The following is an 11,917-nucleotide window of genomic DNA, read 5'->3' on the forward strand; positions in this document are numbered from 1 at the left end:
GTCATCAGGCTCAAAGTGTAAGTTTGGTCATTTCCTTTCCACCCACCAAAGAAGTTATTTTTAAAAAAAGACGGAGCAGTCTGAAGAGCGTTATCACCCAGACCTTCAGGAAGAACGCGGTGGCCAGTGGTGCATGACCCCCTCCCGCCTCCCAGGGCCAGCCTCCAGCTGGTGGCCCCGCAGGCGCCTGGGTCTGGGGATGGTTTCCCTGCCTTCGTCTCTTTTTGGTGGTGCTGTTAGTTGGGGTTTTTTAGGGAGTGTCTCCCAATTGTCAGAAAGAAAGTAAGGGAAAGAAAAGCACAGCATACGTTTTTTTAAAACTACACACACATGCTCTTCCCTGGTGGCGCAGTGGTTAAGAATCCACATGCCAATGCATGGGACACGGGTTCGAGCCCTGGTCTGGGAAGATCCCACATGCTACGGAGCAACTAAGCCCGTGAGCCACAACTACTGAGCCACATGCCACAACTAGCCCGCGCGCCTAGACCCTGTGCTCCGCAACAAGAGAAGCCACCGCAATGAGAAGCCCGCGCACCGCAACGAAGAGTAGCCCCCGCCGCAACTAGAGAAAGTAGCCCCCCCGCAACTAGAGAAAGCAGCCCTCACCACAACTAGAGAAAGCCTGTGTGCAGCAACAAAGACCCAATGCAGCCAAAAATAAATAAATAAAGTTAAAAAAAAAAAAGTACATTGAAAACTACACACACAGAGTTTTTAGGGAGCAGGTTTCCATAGGGCCCTGACTTGTTTTAGCTACAGCATTCTTTTGTGAGGTTTTTGGCAGCCTCGGCAGGCCTGGAATGCCACTCTGTGAGCTGGGGCAGTGGGACTGCAGGGTAGGGTCAGGGGCTGAGGACAGGCCTTGAGCTCTCCACGTCACGTCACAACAAGGAGCTGGGGACCCTCTGCAGGGAGAGCAGATCTAGGAGCAGGTGTGTGCAAGCAGGTGGCATTGTCCTAGAGCGAGTCCCCGGCCTCCCCATGCTCTGCAGGTGCCTGACTCCATACCTCTGGTCGCTTCCAACGACCAGTTTCTGTTTTGTTATCTAGGACTCTGGCTCATTCTGTGTATTTTTTTTTTTATTGGGGTATAGTTGATTTACAATGTTGTGTTAGTTTCAGGTGTACAGCAAAGTGAGTCCGTTATACATATATCCACTCTTTTTTATTTTTTTGACCTCGTGGCTTATGGACTCTTAGTTCCCCGACCAGGGATTGAACCTGGGCCCTCAGCAGTGAAAGCATGGAGTACCAACCACTGGCTGGACCGCCAGGGAAGTCCCTCCCTAGGCCTTTTGACTTTGCCCCAATTGTGGTTGGGGGAGACAGGCCCCCAGCACCAGCAGCCCAGCAGGTGACAGGTAGGAAAGTCAGGCAGGTGGCAGGAGAGTGACAGGCATACAGCCAGAGGGGCCAGGCCTGCCTCCAGGAACCTCCCAGGACTCAGGTCCCCTGGTCATTGCGGCGTCCTTCTGATGGCCCTACCTGTGGTCCTACCTGAGGTGGCCAGGAGCTGGTCCAAAGGCACATCCCAAAGAGACACAGCAAAACCCCTACTGAGGGACAAGTGGCCACTGCCCCCTGAGCTCTCATAGACAGATACAAACCCTCTGCACTGGACCCCCTTCCTGGGAAAGGGCTCGGCTTTGAAGACTTCATTCTGCTGGCAGAAGCCCAGGGCTTGGAGGGTGATGCAAGTGACATCACATAGAACACAGTCAGCGACTGACCACTTGGGCCTGGCTGGGCCCCACGCTTCGCTGAGTGCTTCGGGCAACTGAATAATTGTCACAGCCAGGCAAAGGGCCAAGGAGGCTTCGTTCTCTGTGTCCCCTTCCCCCTCGGGCTGTGACATCAGCCTTTGCATTGACCCACAGCCCCTCTTCCAGCAGAGGGTGCCAGCTCCGTCCCAGCGGCTCTTCCTGACATCATGGGTGACCGTCCCTTGCACTTGGGTACAGACCATCTGCAGGGCAAGCCACAGGCCAGCCTGGCCGTGCAGCTGACCCTTCAGGAAACCTGAAGGACCCAGGGGTGTCTTTTCTCCAGCGGGGCCACAGCTTTCAAGGTAGAGAACGAATGCATAATCAGGCAGAGAAGCGAGGGAAGAAACTTGGCAACGTTCAGAACAGTCTCTAGTGGATCCAGAACGGCTGACAGCCTTATATGGACCTTCTCTGCAGTTCGGGCCCTGGAGATTCAGGCCGTCAACAGTATCCATAATCCCAGGCTGCAGACGAATTGGGGAACTTCTTCTTCTCGGTCCCAGCCCAGCAGCCCTTCTTCAGTCCTTGGTCCAGCCATCAGTGGGCTGGACGGGGATGGGGAGAGAGCCATCGGGGAGCAGACCTAGGGTTCCTCGGAACCCCTGCTTGACTTATTTGGAGACAGTAAACTGTTCTCAGCAAGTGGAGGCCAGAGGCTCGGCCGGAGTTTGTTCTGCACACGAACGTGTGGGGAGCACTGTTTGCAAGATGGGATGGGGGTGGTGACGGGAGGCTGACGTGTCCCCTGCCTTCCCCAGACCGAGAGTCCCAATCAACAGGTGGAAAAAGGCTTTTGTGTAAAGGACACAGCAGATGCTACTGCTTCACTAGAAGCTTTTATTTATTTATTTATTTTTTTTGGAGTAGGCCTGTAATGTCAACCTGAAGAAAGCAGAACAAACAGCCCTTAAGCAAGTGAATACAGTAAAATCCCAGAGAAGGCTCCGTGACTCGTAACTTTTTCCATGAGTCAGACTGAAAGCTAACATCCACTTGTTTTATAAAGGGGAATGCTTTGTCATTTACCACCGCCAGCCCCTGCTCACAAGCTCAGGGTGCAGACCGGGCGGAGCCTGTCCAAGGGGAAGCCCGGGACGGCCCTTTGAAGCGGCAGCCCTCAGCCTGCAGGGGATGGAAGGCTTCTGGGGTTGCACCTCATAGCTGAGCCGCCCTATGGCTTGACGGCTGCCGTCCAAAATCCCCATGAACAGCCACCAGGGAATTGCTCATCGTCATCCCCCACTGGATGGAGAGGGTGACGCCAAGACACCCCAGATCTAGCAGCTGTCCGAGCAAGATTGAAAACCAAGACGCTTGGACCTAAAATCTTCATCTGCTGAGCCCAACCAAGATTGAATATTTACTATTAACCGACAGGCCCATGAGGAGAAGGTTCTCTCTGCGTGGGAAATGCGTTTTCCTTTAATGGCTCTCTGTTGCCGCCACCCTGACTCCTCTGCCTTCTGCCAGGGCCGCCCGGCCAGGCTGGGATCCGGACGGAGAGAGAGAGCGCGTCTGTGTGGTCATCCCCACTCAACCCTGCGATGGAGCTCAAAGGAGGGACCTCATCCTTTGTTGTCTTGCCCCAGTGGGGAGAGATGAGGAGACGGGGAGAAACGGGGGCCGTGTTACCGCTCACTGGGGTCCCCGAGTCAGAGCCCAGACCCGAAAGCGCTGCCCCTTCTCCTGCAGTGGCCCTGTGTGGGCGGGGCGGACCTGCCTCCCCAAGTCCAGCCTGTGGCCCCATGGAGTGGACGACCTAGGAGGATGGGACTTGACTCCAAGACAAGCTGCATTTGTCCCCTTGCCCAGTCTGGGCCGGGCGTGCACGGGAACAATACCCATATTCATCGGGGTTTGCCAGCAAGGCCACGTGACTTGACATCACGACAGATGTGGGGAGGGGACGGGCAGAGGACAAACGCTCCCTTGTGTGCGCCCCTCGCTGTGCTGCCCGGGCGTCTCAGCCACGGGCCGCTGCGAGGTTTGCTGCCTACACAGCTCCGGCCTGGGAGGAGGGTACGGATGTGGGACGGTGAAATCACTGTGACACCTGCCGGGGTTCTCGTCGCAGCGTCCTGTTGTGCATTGTGGCGAAGCACGCCTGCTTTAGGGAGGTCTCCCTGCTCCCAGCGAGGGGACAGCAGGGAGGGAGCAGCACGTCTGTGAAATTCGGCATCACAACCGTGATTATTCCCAACTGTCGTCCATCCTTCGTACTGTGAAGATTGACAGTAGCTGACTGTACGTCAACTATACCTTAATAAAAGATTAAAATTTTTTAAATTCAAGTTAGAAGGATTAGCAGCAGCTACCGCTTGTTGTGGACGTCTGGAGCGTATGGCCTACTCCTCACAGCAATCCTTGCGGTGGGCATTTTTCCTGTCCCCAGTTTGCAGATGGAAGACAGTTACACAGAGAGACAAGTGGCCTTCCCAGGGTCACAGAGCCGGCTTTCAAACCCAGGCATTTGGGGCTCTCGACGTGTGACAGGAGGCCCCTCCCAGCAGTGGACAGATGCCAGGGAGGCCTAGGACTTCTTTGCCAGTTTTCCCGGGGCCTCTGGGGGCTGGCGGAGGGAACCGGGGAAGGGGGTGGTCACTGCAGGTCAGCTGTGCTTCTCAGGAATATAACTGAACGATGGGCCCCTCTGGGCATTCCCTGGGGGAGTGTGGAATGACTAGGGCCGGGGCTGTGTCCCACTGTGTCCCCCTGTCCCAGGCCAGAGTTGTGGAACTCACAGCCCTTCACCACCCTTTCTGCACTGGACACCCCAACTGAGTGTTTAGAAACCTTGTCACTCACCTTCCCTCTAGCAAGGAGGATCCTTTCCACTCAACCTGGTGTAACTGAATTGCAGCTGTAAGATCTCACTGGTGTGCTATAAGGGATCTTTTGAAATTTTCTAGCAACCAACTCCTCATGTTACTGTTAAGGAAATAAGGAAATTGTAATCTTACCCAAGGTCACACAGCAGTTAGTAGCAGAGTTGGGACCAGAACAAGGGTCTTCTGACACCCAGGCTGTTCTTTGCACTAGAGCAGGGTTCTCGTGCCCTCGGACGTCGCTAAGTGTGCAGGCCTGGCCGCCACCAGGCAGCAGGGCGGGAAGGCGTCCCCTCTGGGGATATGGCAGGGCTGGCCTGCCCAGAGCGTGGGTGTCTGCGTGTGCACAGCCCCTTCCTGCTGAAGCCTTGCTCTCCTCGCCTCTTGTGTCAGGTAGAGGCCAGCAGGAGGTTTGTCAGAGCCTCAGGACGTTAGCCCAAGTTTGGAGAGTCTGATTTAACTAGCGGGAGTGGGTCCATCCAGCTGGAGACGGGTGCAGACTGGACCGGTCCGTCCTGAGTAGAATCTGGGGCTCCCGTGGATGTTCTGTGTCCTAGGGCGGGGGCAGTGGGCATCTTCCAGGAGGGCTGAGGGTAAGGTGGGAATGGGGGCTTGATGGGTGGGTCCCAGAGGAGAGACAGGTGGGAGGAGGCTGTTTGGGCCTCTTGTGCCCTTGACGGGGGCAGTAAGGATGCGGAGAGGGAACGAGATCAGGAAGCACCTACACGTCCCCGCTAACAGCTCCTTGTCCTGTCCTCTGCCCTGTGCCCTCAGGAGTTTACATTCTGATTGGAGCCGGCGCCCTCATGATGCTGGTGGGTTTCCTGGGCTGCTGTGGGGCTGTGCAGGAGTCCCAGTGCATGCTGGGATTGGTGAGTGTCCCCTCTGTGCCCACAGCCCCTGGTGTCCCAGGGTGCCCACCCGAGATCCCACAGACCAGGGGGCGGGACGGGGCAGAGCGGGTGCCCATCTCATTGCCCCCATCCCCGGCCCCGGGATGACACGCTGCCCCTCTTCCTTTCTGGAGCCTCTGTCTCATCACTTCCCTTAGGCAACTAAATGCCAGGACTTTGTTTTTCCCTTTGTCGAGGACCACGTTTGCTTTTTTTCCCTGAATCCACAGGTACCTTCGCCTCCCCTTCTTGTTTCAAAATTTGTTACAATTTTCCTCAAACTCTGGGTTGTATTCACCTCCTTCTTTCCTCAAATCTCTGGTTTCTGTGAGCAGGTGAGGGTGTTTCATCGCTGACTCTTCGCTGACACCTTAGAAATATCAGTTCTGGGGTCTGTGCCACTCTCTCCTCCTGCGGCTTTCCCCTCCTGGCCTTGGCAGGGCGCTGGTAGTTCTGTGGACCCCCTCCCGTCCCTTCCAGGCATCCCTTCCCGCCCCCAGAGCCCGGGTCCCCAGATGCTCGTTCCAGCCGGCCGGCTGGGACTGTGCCTCACTCCAGCCCTTTCCCTTCCAGTTCTTTGGCTTCCTCTTGGTGATATTTGCCATTGAAATCGCTGCGGCCATCTGGGGATACTCCCACAAGGATGAGGTAGGTTTTTCCCGTAAGGTCTCTTGGGAGTTAGGGGATGGGGTGATGGCGGTGGAAGGGTGTCCCAGCTGGTCCCTTGCTTCGGCCTTTGGCCTTCAGCCATCAGACGTGCCTCTGAGGGGAGCTCCCCAGGGAAGGGAATGCGAGTGTTCACACTACCCTGGGCGGGTGAGTGCCGGCCACTGCTTCCCGTGCCCTGGACGGCGCTGGCACGGAGTGGGTGTTCGGGTAGTATTGTTGGGTCAGCGTGTCTGCCCCTCACACCTCAGCAGCCCTCCCCTCAACTTCTCTGGAACACGACTTAGGGAAATGTGGCTTCGTCTGGCCCGGACCCACCACACCCACCCCCGGTCCCTCCCCTCATCTCTAAGTCCGTGCCACCACCAGCCAAGGGCTGCACCCCGCTCGCCGGGGGCCAGAGATGCGTGGGTGGTGGTCCCCACCCCAAGGAGCTGTGGCCCCTAGTGTGGGAGAAGGACATGCCTTTGACTAGTGTCTCAGAAGCCATTTATAATCAGAAGCCCCGTGGGATTTGAAAGCCGGCGTGGGGAAGGGGACTCTCTTCTGGCTTCACGGAGAGAGAGGGGTGTTGACCTAAACCCGGAAGGAGAGAGAGGATTTCAGGAGGAAAGCTGGTGGAGGCTGGACCTTCCCGGCAAAGAAAGGGTCTGAGCACAGCTGAGGGTGGGCTCAGTGGGGCGCCAGGGTGGGCTGCATCAGAACAGTGTTTCAGGAAGGGCTGTCTTGTCATGTTTAGCAGGAGGGGCCAAAGAAGAGAGACCCTGGATACAGGCTTTTTTTTTTTTTTTTTTTTTTTTTTTTTTGTGGTACGTGGGCCTCTCACCGTTGTGGCCTCTCCCGTTGCGGAGCACAGGCTCCGGACGCACAGGCTCAGTGGCCATGGCTCAAGGGCCCAGCCGCTCCGCGGCATGTGGGATCTTCCCGGACCAGGGCACGAACCCGTGTCCCCTGCATCAGCAGGCAGACTCCCAACCACTGAGCCACCAGGGAAGCCCTACAGGCATTCTTAAACCCGGATGCACCCGGTGCAGAAGCATAACGCTACTTCCTTCGTGTTATAAAACGATAGCTAGCCCTTCTCCCCTGTTTGCACCAGACACTGCTACAGGCTTAATGCAATATCACCTTTAAATCCTCGCCATAACCTCTGAGGTGGGGACTATTATGATCTCCATTCTACGTACGCAGAAACTCATGTACAGAGAGGTTTGGTAATTTGCCAAAAGTCACCCAGTCTCTGAGTGAAGGAAAAAAGATGGAAGCCTGAAAAACTAGCCGAATCAGGAGTAGGCTTTTTGTTTTTAGTTCCTTAGATTGAGGCAATTTAATTTTGTTTCTAGGTAGAAGGGAAGGAGCCAAGTGGGGCTGAAGGGACCAACCAAAGGTGCAAAAAGAAGGGGAAATGGCTGGAGCGGTTCCTAGAGGATGTGGGAGGAGATGAGGGGGGACCCCGGAGGCCCCGAGGCGGGGAGGTCCTAGTCCAGTGGCTTGTCCGCTCCGGGAACTTGTGGCTGCACGTGAACAAGACGGAACAGGTGACATTCGTTCGTTCATAAAGAAGCCATCTCTGCTCCTCTCTTGTCTGTGCATCCCAGGTGATCAAGGAAGTCCAGGAATTTTACAGGGACACCTACAACAAGCTGAAAAACAAGGACGAGCCCCAGCGGGAGACGCTGAAAGCCATCCACTACGCGGTACACCGGCTTCGCTAAGACGCTGCCCTTCCCCTTGCCTTTCTTCAGAACATGTGTGCATCTCTATTTCAGTCCTCTTTATTTATCTCTCCCACCCCCATCCCTGTCCTTCCCTCTGCAGTTGGACTGCTGTGGTTTGGCTGGGGGAGTAGAACAATTTATCTCAGACATCTGCCCCAAAAAGGACATACTCGACAACCTCACAACGAAGGTAAGCTTACGGGCAAGACCCTTGTGCCCGGCCCAGATGCTCTGGGCAAATCCTGCCAAAGTGGACTTGCATTCAGCTCCCTGGATCTGGGAGGACAGCATCCCAGTGCTTCCTAAACACCTCTTCCCCCTGGGAAGGACCCAAGGTGGCCATCTTCTTTCTCCCCTGCCCTGGGCCTCTGTTTCCTCAAGGGCAGCAAAACAAAGGCCAGGGAAATAACAAAGTGTTCTAGCTCCCTGCAACGATGGGGCCCTCCAGCCGTCGTGTATGGGCGATGCTCCCAGGCCTGGACTCCTGCTTTATAGACTTGTGAGCAGCCCATGGTTGTGAGCTAGAGCCAATGTCCAAACTTCAGAATAATAGGAGGTAACCCTATGGCCACATAAGACATGGACCCCAAAGCAAGGGCTCATCCCTCTTCCCTCCCTGAATTTCTTGCCCAAATTTTGGGGACCCACCTCCCATCTCTCTCCTGGTTCTCCTTTCCATCCACCAGCCAGTCCCCAGCCCTTGCTCTGGGACCACCAGCGCTCCGGGTATGAGATGGGTGCCGTGGGGGGTAGGGGGGAGCCTGGAGCAGGACCGTGTATGACCTGCGTTCTTGGTTTGCCCCCCCAAGCCCTGCCCTGAGGCCATCGAAGAGGTCTTCCAAAACAAATTCCACATCATCGGCGCCGTGGGCATCGGGATTGCCGTGGTGATGGTGAGTGCCAGGGGGCATGGGGAGGGAACCTTAGTAATTAAGATTGATTAAGCCCTTGCTCTGGCCAGGCACTGCTTTAGCTAATCAACTAATTTATCAACTGATGTACGCCTCGCCGTATCCACGAAGTGGGAACTATTCATATCCCCATTTCACAGACTCGGGAACTATTCATATCCCCATTTCACAGACTCGGGCCCGGAGAGACAGAGAGGTTGAGTCCATTGATCAGAGTCTCTGAGGTCAGGAGTGAAGCATCTGGGATTTGAACTCACTGTATCTCCAGAACCCATTCCCATAGCCATCAAGGTGCAGGGATAAATATGAGGTGATTCCACCGTGTCTGGTCCACAGACCACACTTGGAACAGCAAGGATGTAGACCACCCAGACCTGTTAGTGATCCCGGGATCATCTTAAGAACATGTTCTCACCGTGCACCTGCTTTTCTTTGCCCCACGAAAGTAGTTCAGTAAAAGCAACATGGATGTGAACTGTCTCCCCTCCCACTGTGGTCAGAAAGACACCCCAAGGTGGAAAACCAGGAGGAGACTGAAAGCTTCCAACAATCTACTCTCATGTCAGGAGCCCCCAGAAGCCACCAGGGGCCAGCCAGCTTCCCTGGGGTCACCCGTCTTCCCCCACAAGGGAGTGATGGGACTCTGTAGGGGACACAGCCTTCCTCTGCCCCTTGCAAAGACCCCCCCCAGAGAGAGAATCGCTTCCTGTCTTAGGGGTAATTGACACCCCTCCTCTGCATCTAGGAAAGGCTTGAAGTAGCTTTCAGTAAAAGGCATGACAATACCTTTAAAACTAGAATAGAAAACACAGACGTACGCAAAGAGGGAAGTGAAAGTATTGGCCTGTAGACACTACGGGAATAGCTGGCGTTGGAGCATTCAATTTAAGAACGCTCACCTTGAGAGTTCCCAGGGAGCTGGCTTGTGCGGCCTGCAGCGGCCGACGGCTGCAGACTCAGAATCCCCCGGTCAGCAGTCCCTCCACTGTCTTACTTACATTTCTCCTGCTTCACACCCTTTACCTCCTTTGGCCTCGTGGGCGCCTTCCCCTTGTCGTTTGTAGCGGCCGGCGTGTCTCCCGTCTTCCCCTCTCCCTCCGCCTTCCCGCAGCACAGCCACATACTTGCTCACGCCCCTTCCTGTCTTCCAGATATTCGGCATGATCTTCAGCATGATCCTGTGCTGCGCCATCCGCAGGAACCGAGAGATGGTCTAGAGGCAGCGCTGCAGCCGCGAGCAGGAAAGGTCACCCCTGAAGACTGTTGGTTATTTTCTCGGGGTTCCGTGTTTTTGTGTGTGTGTGGTTTTTTTTGTTTTGTTTTTCTTTGCCACTAACTTTAGTATTCATTCTGCATTTCTAAACAAAAAAGTTATTCTACGTTTGTGTTTTTAATGCTTTATTCAATATTGATATTTGTAGTTAAGGGATTTGGGTTTGCTCTGGTTTATATTTTTTTGGTCATTTGTTTTTGCTTATTATGTTAAGCAGAAGTCCTGCATTGAAAGGTACTATATTTGCTAGGCTCTAGGCAAAAGATATTGTATATAAAGAGATTTTTGTGTGTGTCTTTAAATAGATAAAAAAAATGTCTATCAAGTTTAATCAGGTTGTAACTTATGTTAAAGACAATTTGATACATAATAAAAGATGATGACAACATCCCAAACTGGTTCTGGGGTTTTGCTTCCCTACATTTTTTTTAGAGCTGCTTATTTTTTCAAATGTTTTTCACCTGCTCTTTGCTCTGTGCGTACATGAGAAGTAGGTGGGAAGGTTGGTCTCCCTACTTTACTAGTGAGGGCATGGAGGGATGAAGGGATTTTGATCCAAGATCTCACCGTTGTTCACACATCAACACTGGAGCCTAGCCCGGGACTCTTTCTTGCAGCAATGTGATGTGTCTTGAGGATACAGTAGTAAACATGAGGTCCCCGGTGGCCCAGACTTTGTTTTATTCCCTGCTACACCCTCAGCACCTAGCACCTATTGCCTAGTGCATGAGTAAATGAGGGTATACTCATCGGGGTTTAAACAGAAGCAGAATATTAAATAACTTTTCTTACAGGGATTTGACCTTACACAATCGCTGGAGCTGGTTAAGCAGTCTCTATAAGACTATGATCTTTGCTTCCGACGTTGGAACTTGACGCCCACAGGCAGAGAGTCAGGGAGGACAGTTTGATGTAACGTGGGCGAGATCGAGAATGTGGAGCCCACGAGGACAGACAAATCCGCGTCTGTTCTTGTTCTTGATGATGGTGGCGTGGGTCCTGCAGAGGCGAGGACCCGACGCGGTGGACCCGAGCACACACCGGCTGGGATGTGGAGAACCTGAGTAAGCCAGCAAAGCGGCAGCCCTCTGTGTGAGCTGCGGAATGCCTGCTGCTCCATTTCCACCTCCGGTTGTGCTCCACTCTAACCAGAAAGGAGGAGGAAGAGGCATGCTAGGGGATGTCAGTCACCCTCACCAAGCCACCGTGCGGGAGACGGTCTTCACTCAGAGAGCCTAAAATCTAGTGAGCGGTTCAGAGCATCAAGCCAGCAATTACGACGGAGTGAGATAAGCACCACAAGAGGGGAAGTACAGAAGCGTAGCAAACCTGTTTTTATCTTCCACTCCTTGATTCAGTCTGGGCTCTTTCTCCACATTCAAAAAAGAGAGAGAGAACCAAAATGGCCCTGAACGCCATTACATTAAAAAATCAGAACACCGATGTTCACAGCAGCGTTATTCACGAGAGGCAAAAGGTGAAAACAGCCCAAAAATGTCCATCAGCAGGTGAAGGGATAAACAAAATGTGGTAGAGCCATACAACAGAATACAGTAAGTCCCCTACATACGAACCTTCCAGTTGCAAACTTTCAAAGACGCCAGCGTGCCTTCGCACGTCCAGTCACCTAAGTTAGTTCTCGTGTCTGGCGTACATGGTCACGTGCGTGCATCCTCTACAAGTGGTTGTGCTTTTGTGCACTTTGTACAGTACTGCATAGAGTATAGTAGTACAGTATGTTTATTTCAAGCCCAGGATGTCCGGAAGCAAGAGTAAAAGCAGCGGTGTGTAGCCGATCGTGTTAGTTGGGTACCTCGGCTAACTTGGTTGGACATACGAACAAATTGGACTTACAGACGTCG

The 11,917-nt window shown here is 53.9% G+C and overlaps 1 protein-coding gene across 1 annotated transcript in view; it reads left to right on the forward strand.

Moving 5' to 3' along the window:
• The window catches only part of CD9 (CD9 molecule), a 35,683-nt gene extending 25,240 nt beyond the window's left edge, over positions 1–10,443 (forward strand). Inside the window, exons 3-8 of the mRNA XM_060024147.1 lie at positions 5,369–5,466; positions 6,061–6,135; positions 7,752–7,850; positions 7,972–8,061; positions 8,681–8,764; positions 9,934–10,443. Coding sequence (XP_059880130.1) covers positions 5,369–5,466; positions 6,061–6,135; positions 7,752–7,850; positions 7,972–8,061; positions 8,681–8,764; positions 9,934–9,999 — 512 coding nt within the window. The 3' untranslated portion in view covers positions 10,000–10,443. The remainder of the gene's footprint in view (positions 1–5,368; positions 5,467–6,060; positions 6,136–7,751; positions 7,851–7,971; positions 8,062–8,680; positions 8,765–9,933) is intronic.
• Positions 10,444–11,917: the final 1,474 nt, after the last annotated feature.

The sequence above is a fragment of the Delphinus delphis genome, chromosome 11 (genome assembly GCF_949987515.2).
Source record: "Delphinus delphis chromosome 11, mDelDel1.2, whole genome shotgun sequence".
NCBI lineage: Eukaryota > Metazoa > Chordata > Mammalia > Artiodactyla > Delphinidae > Delphinus > Delphinus delphis.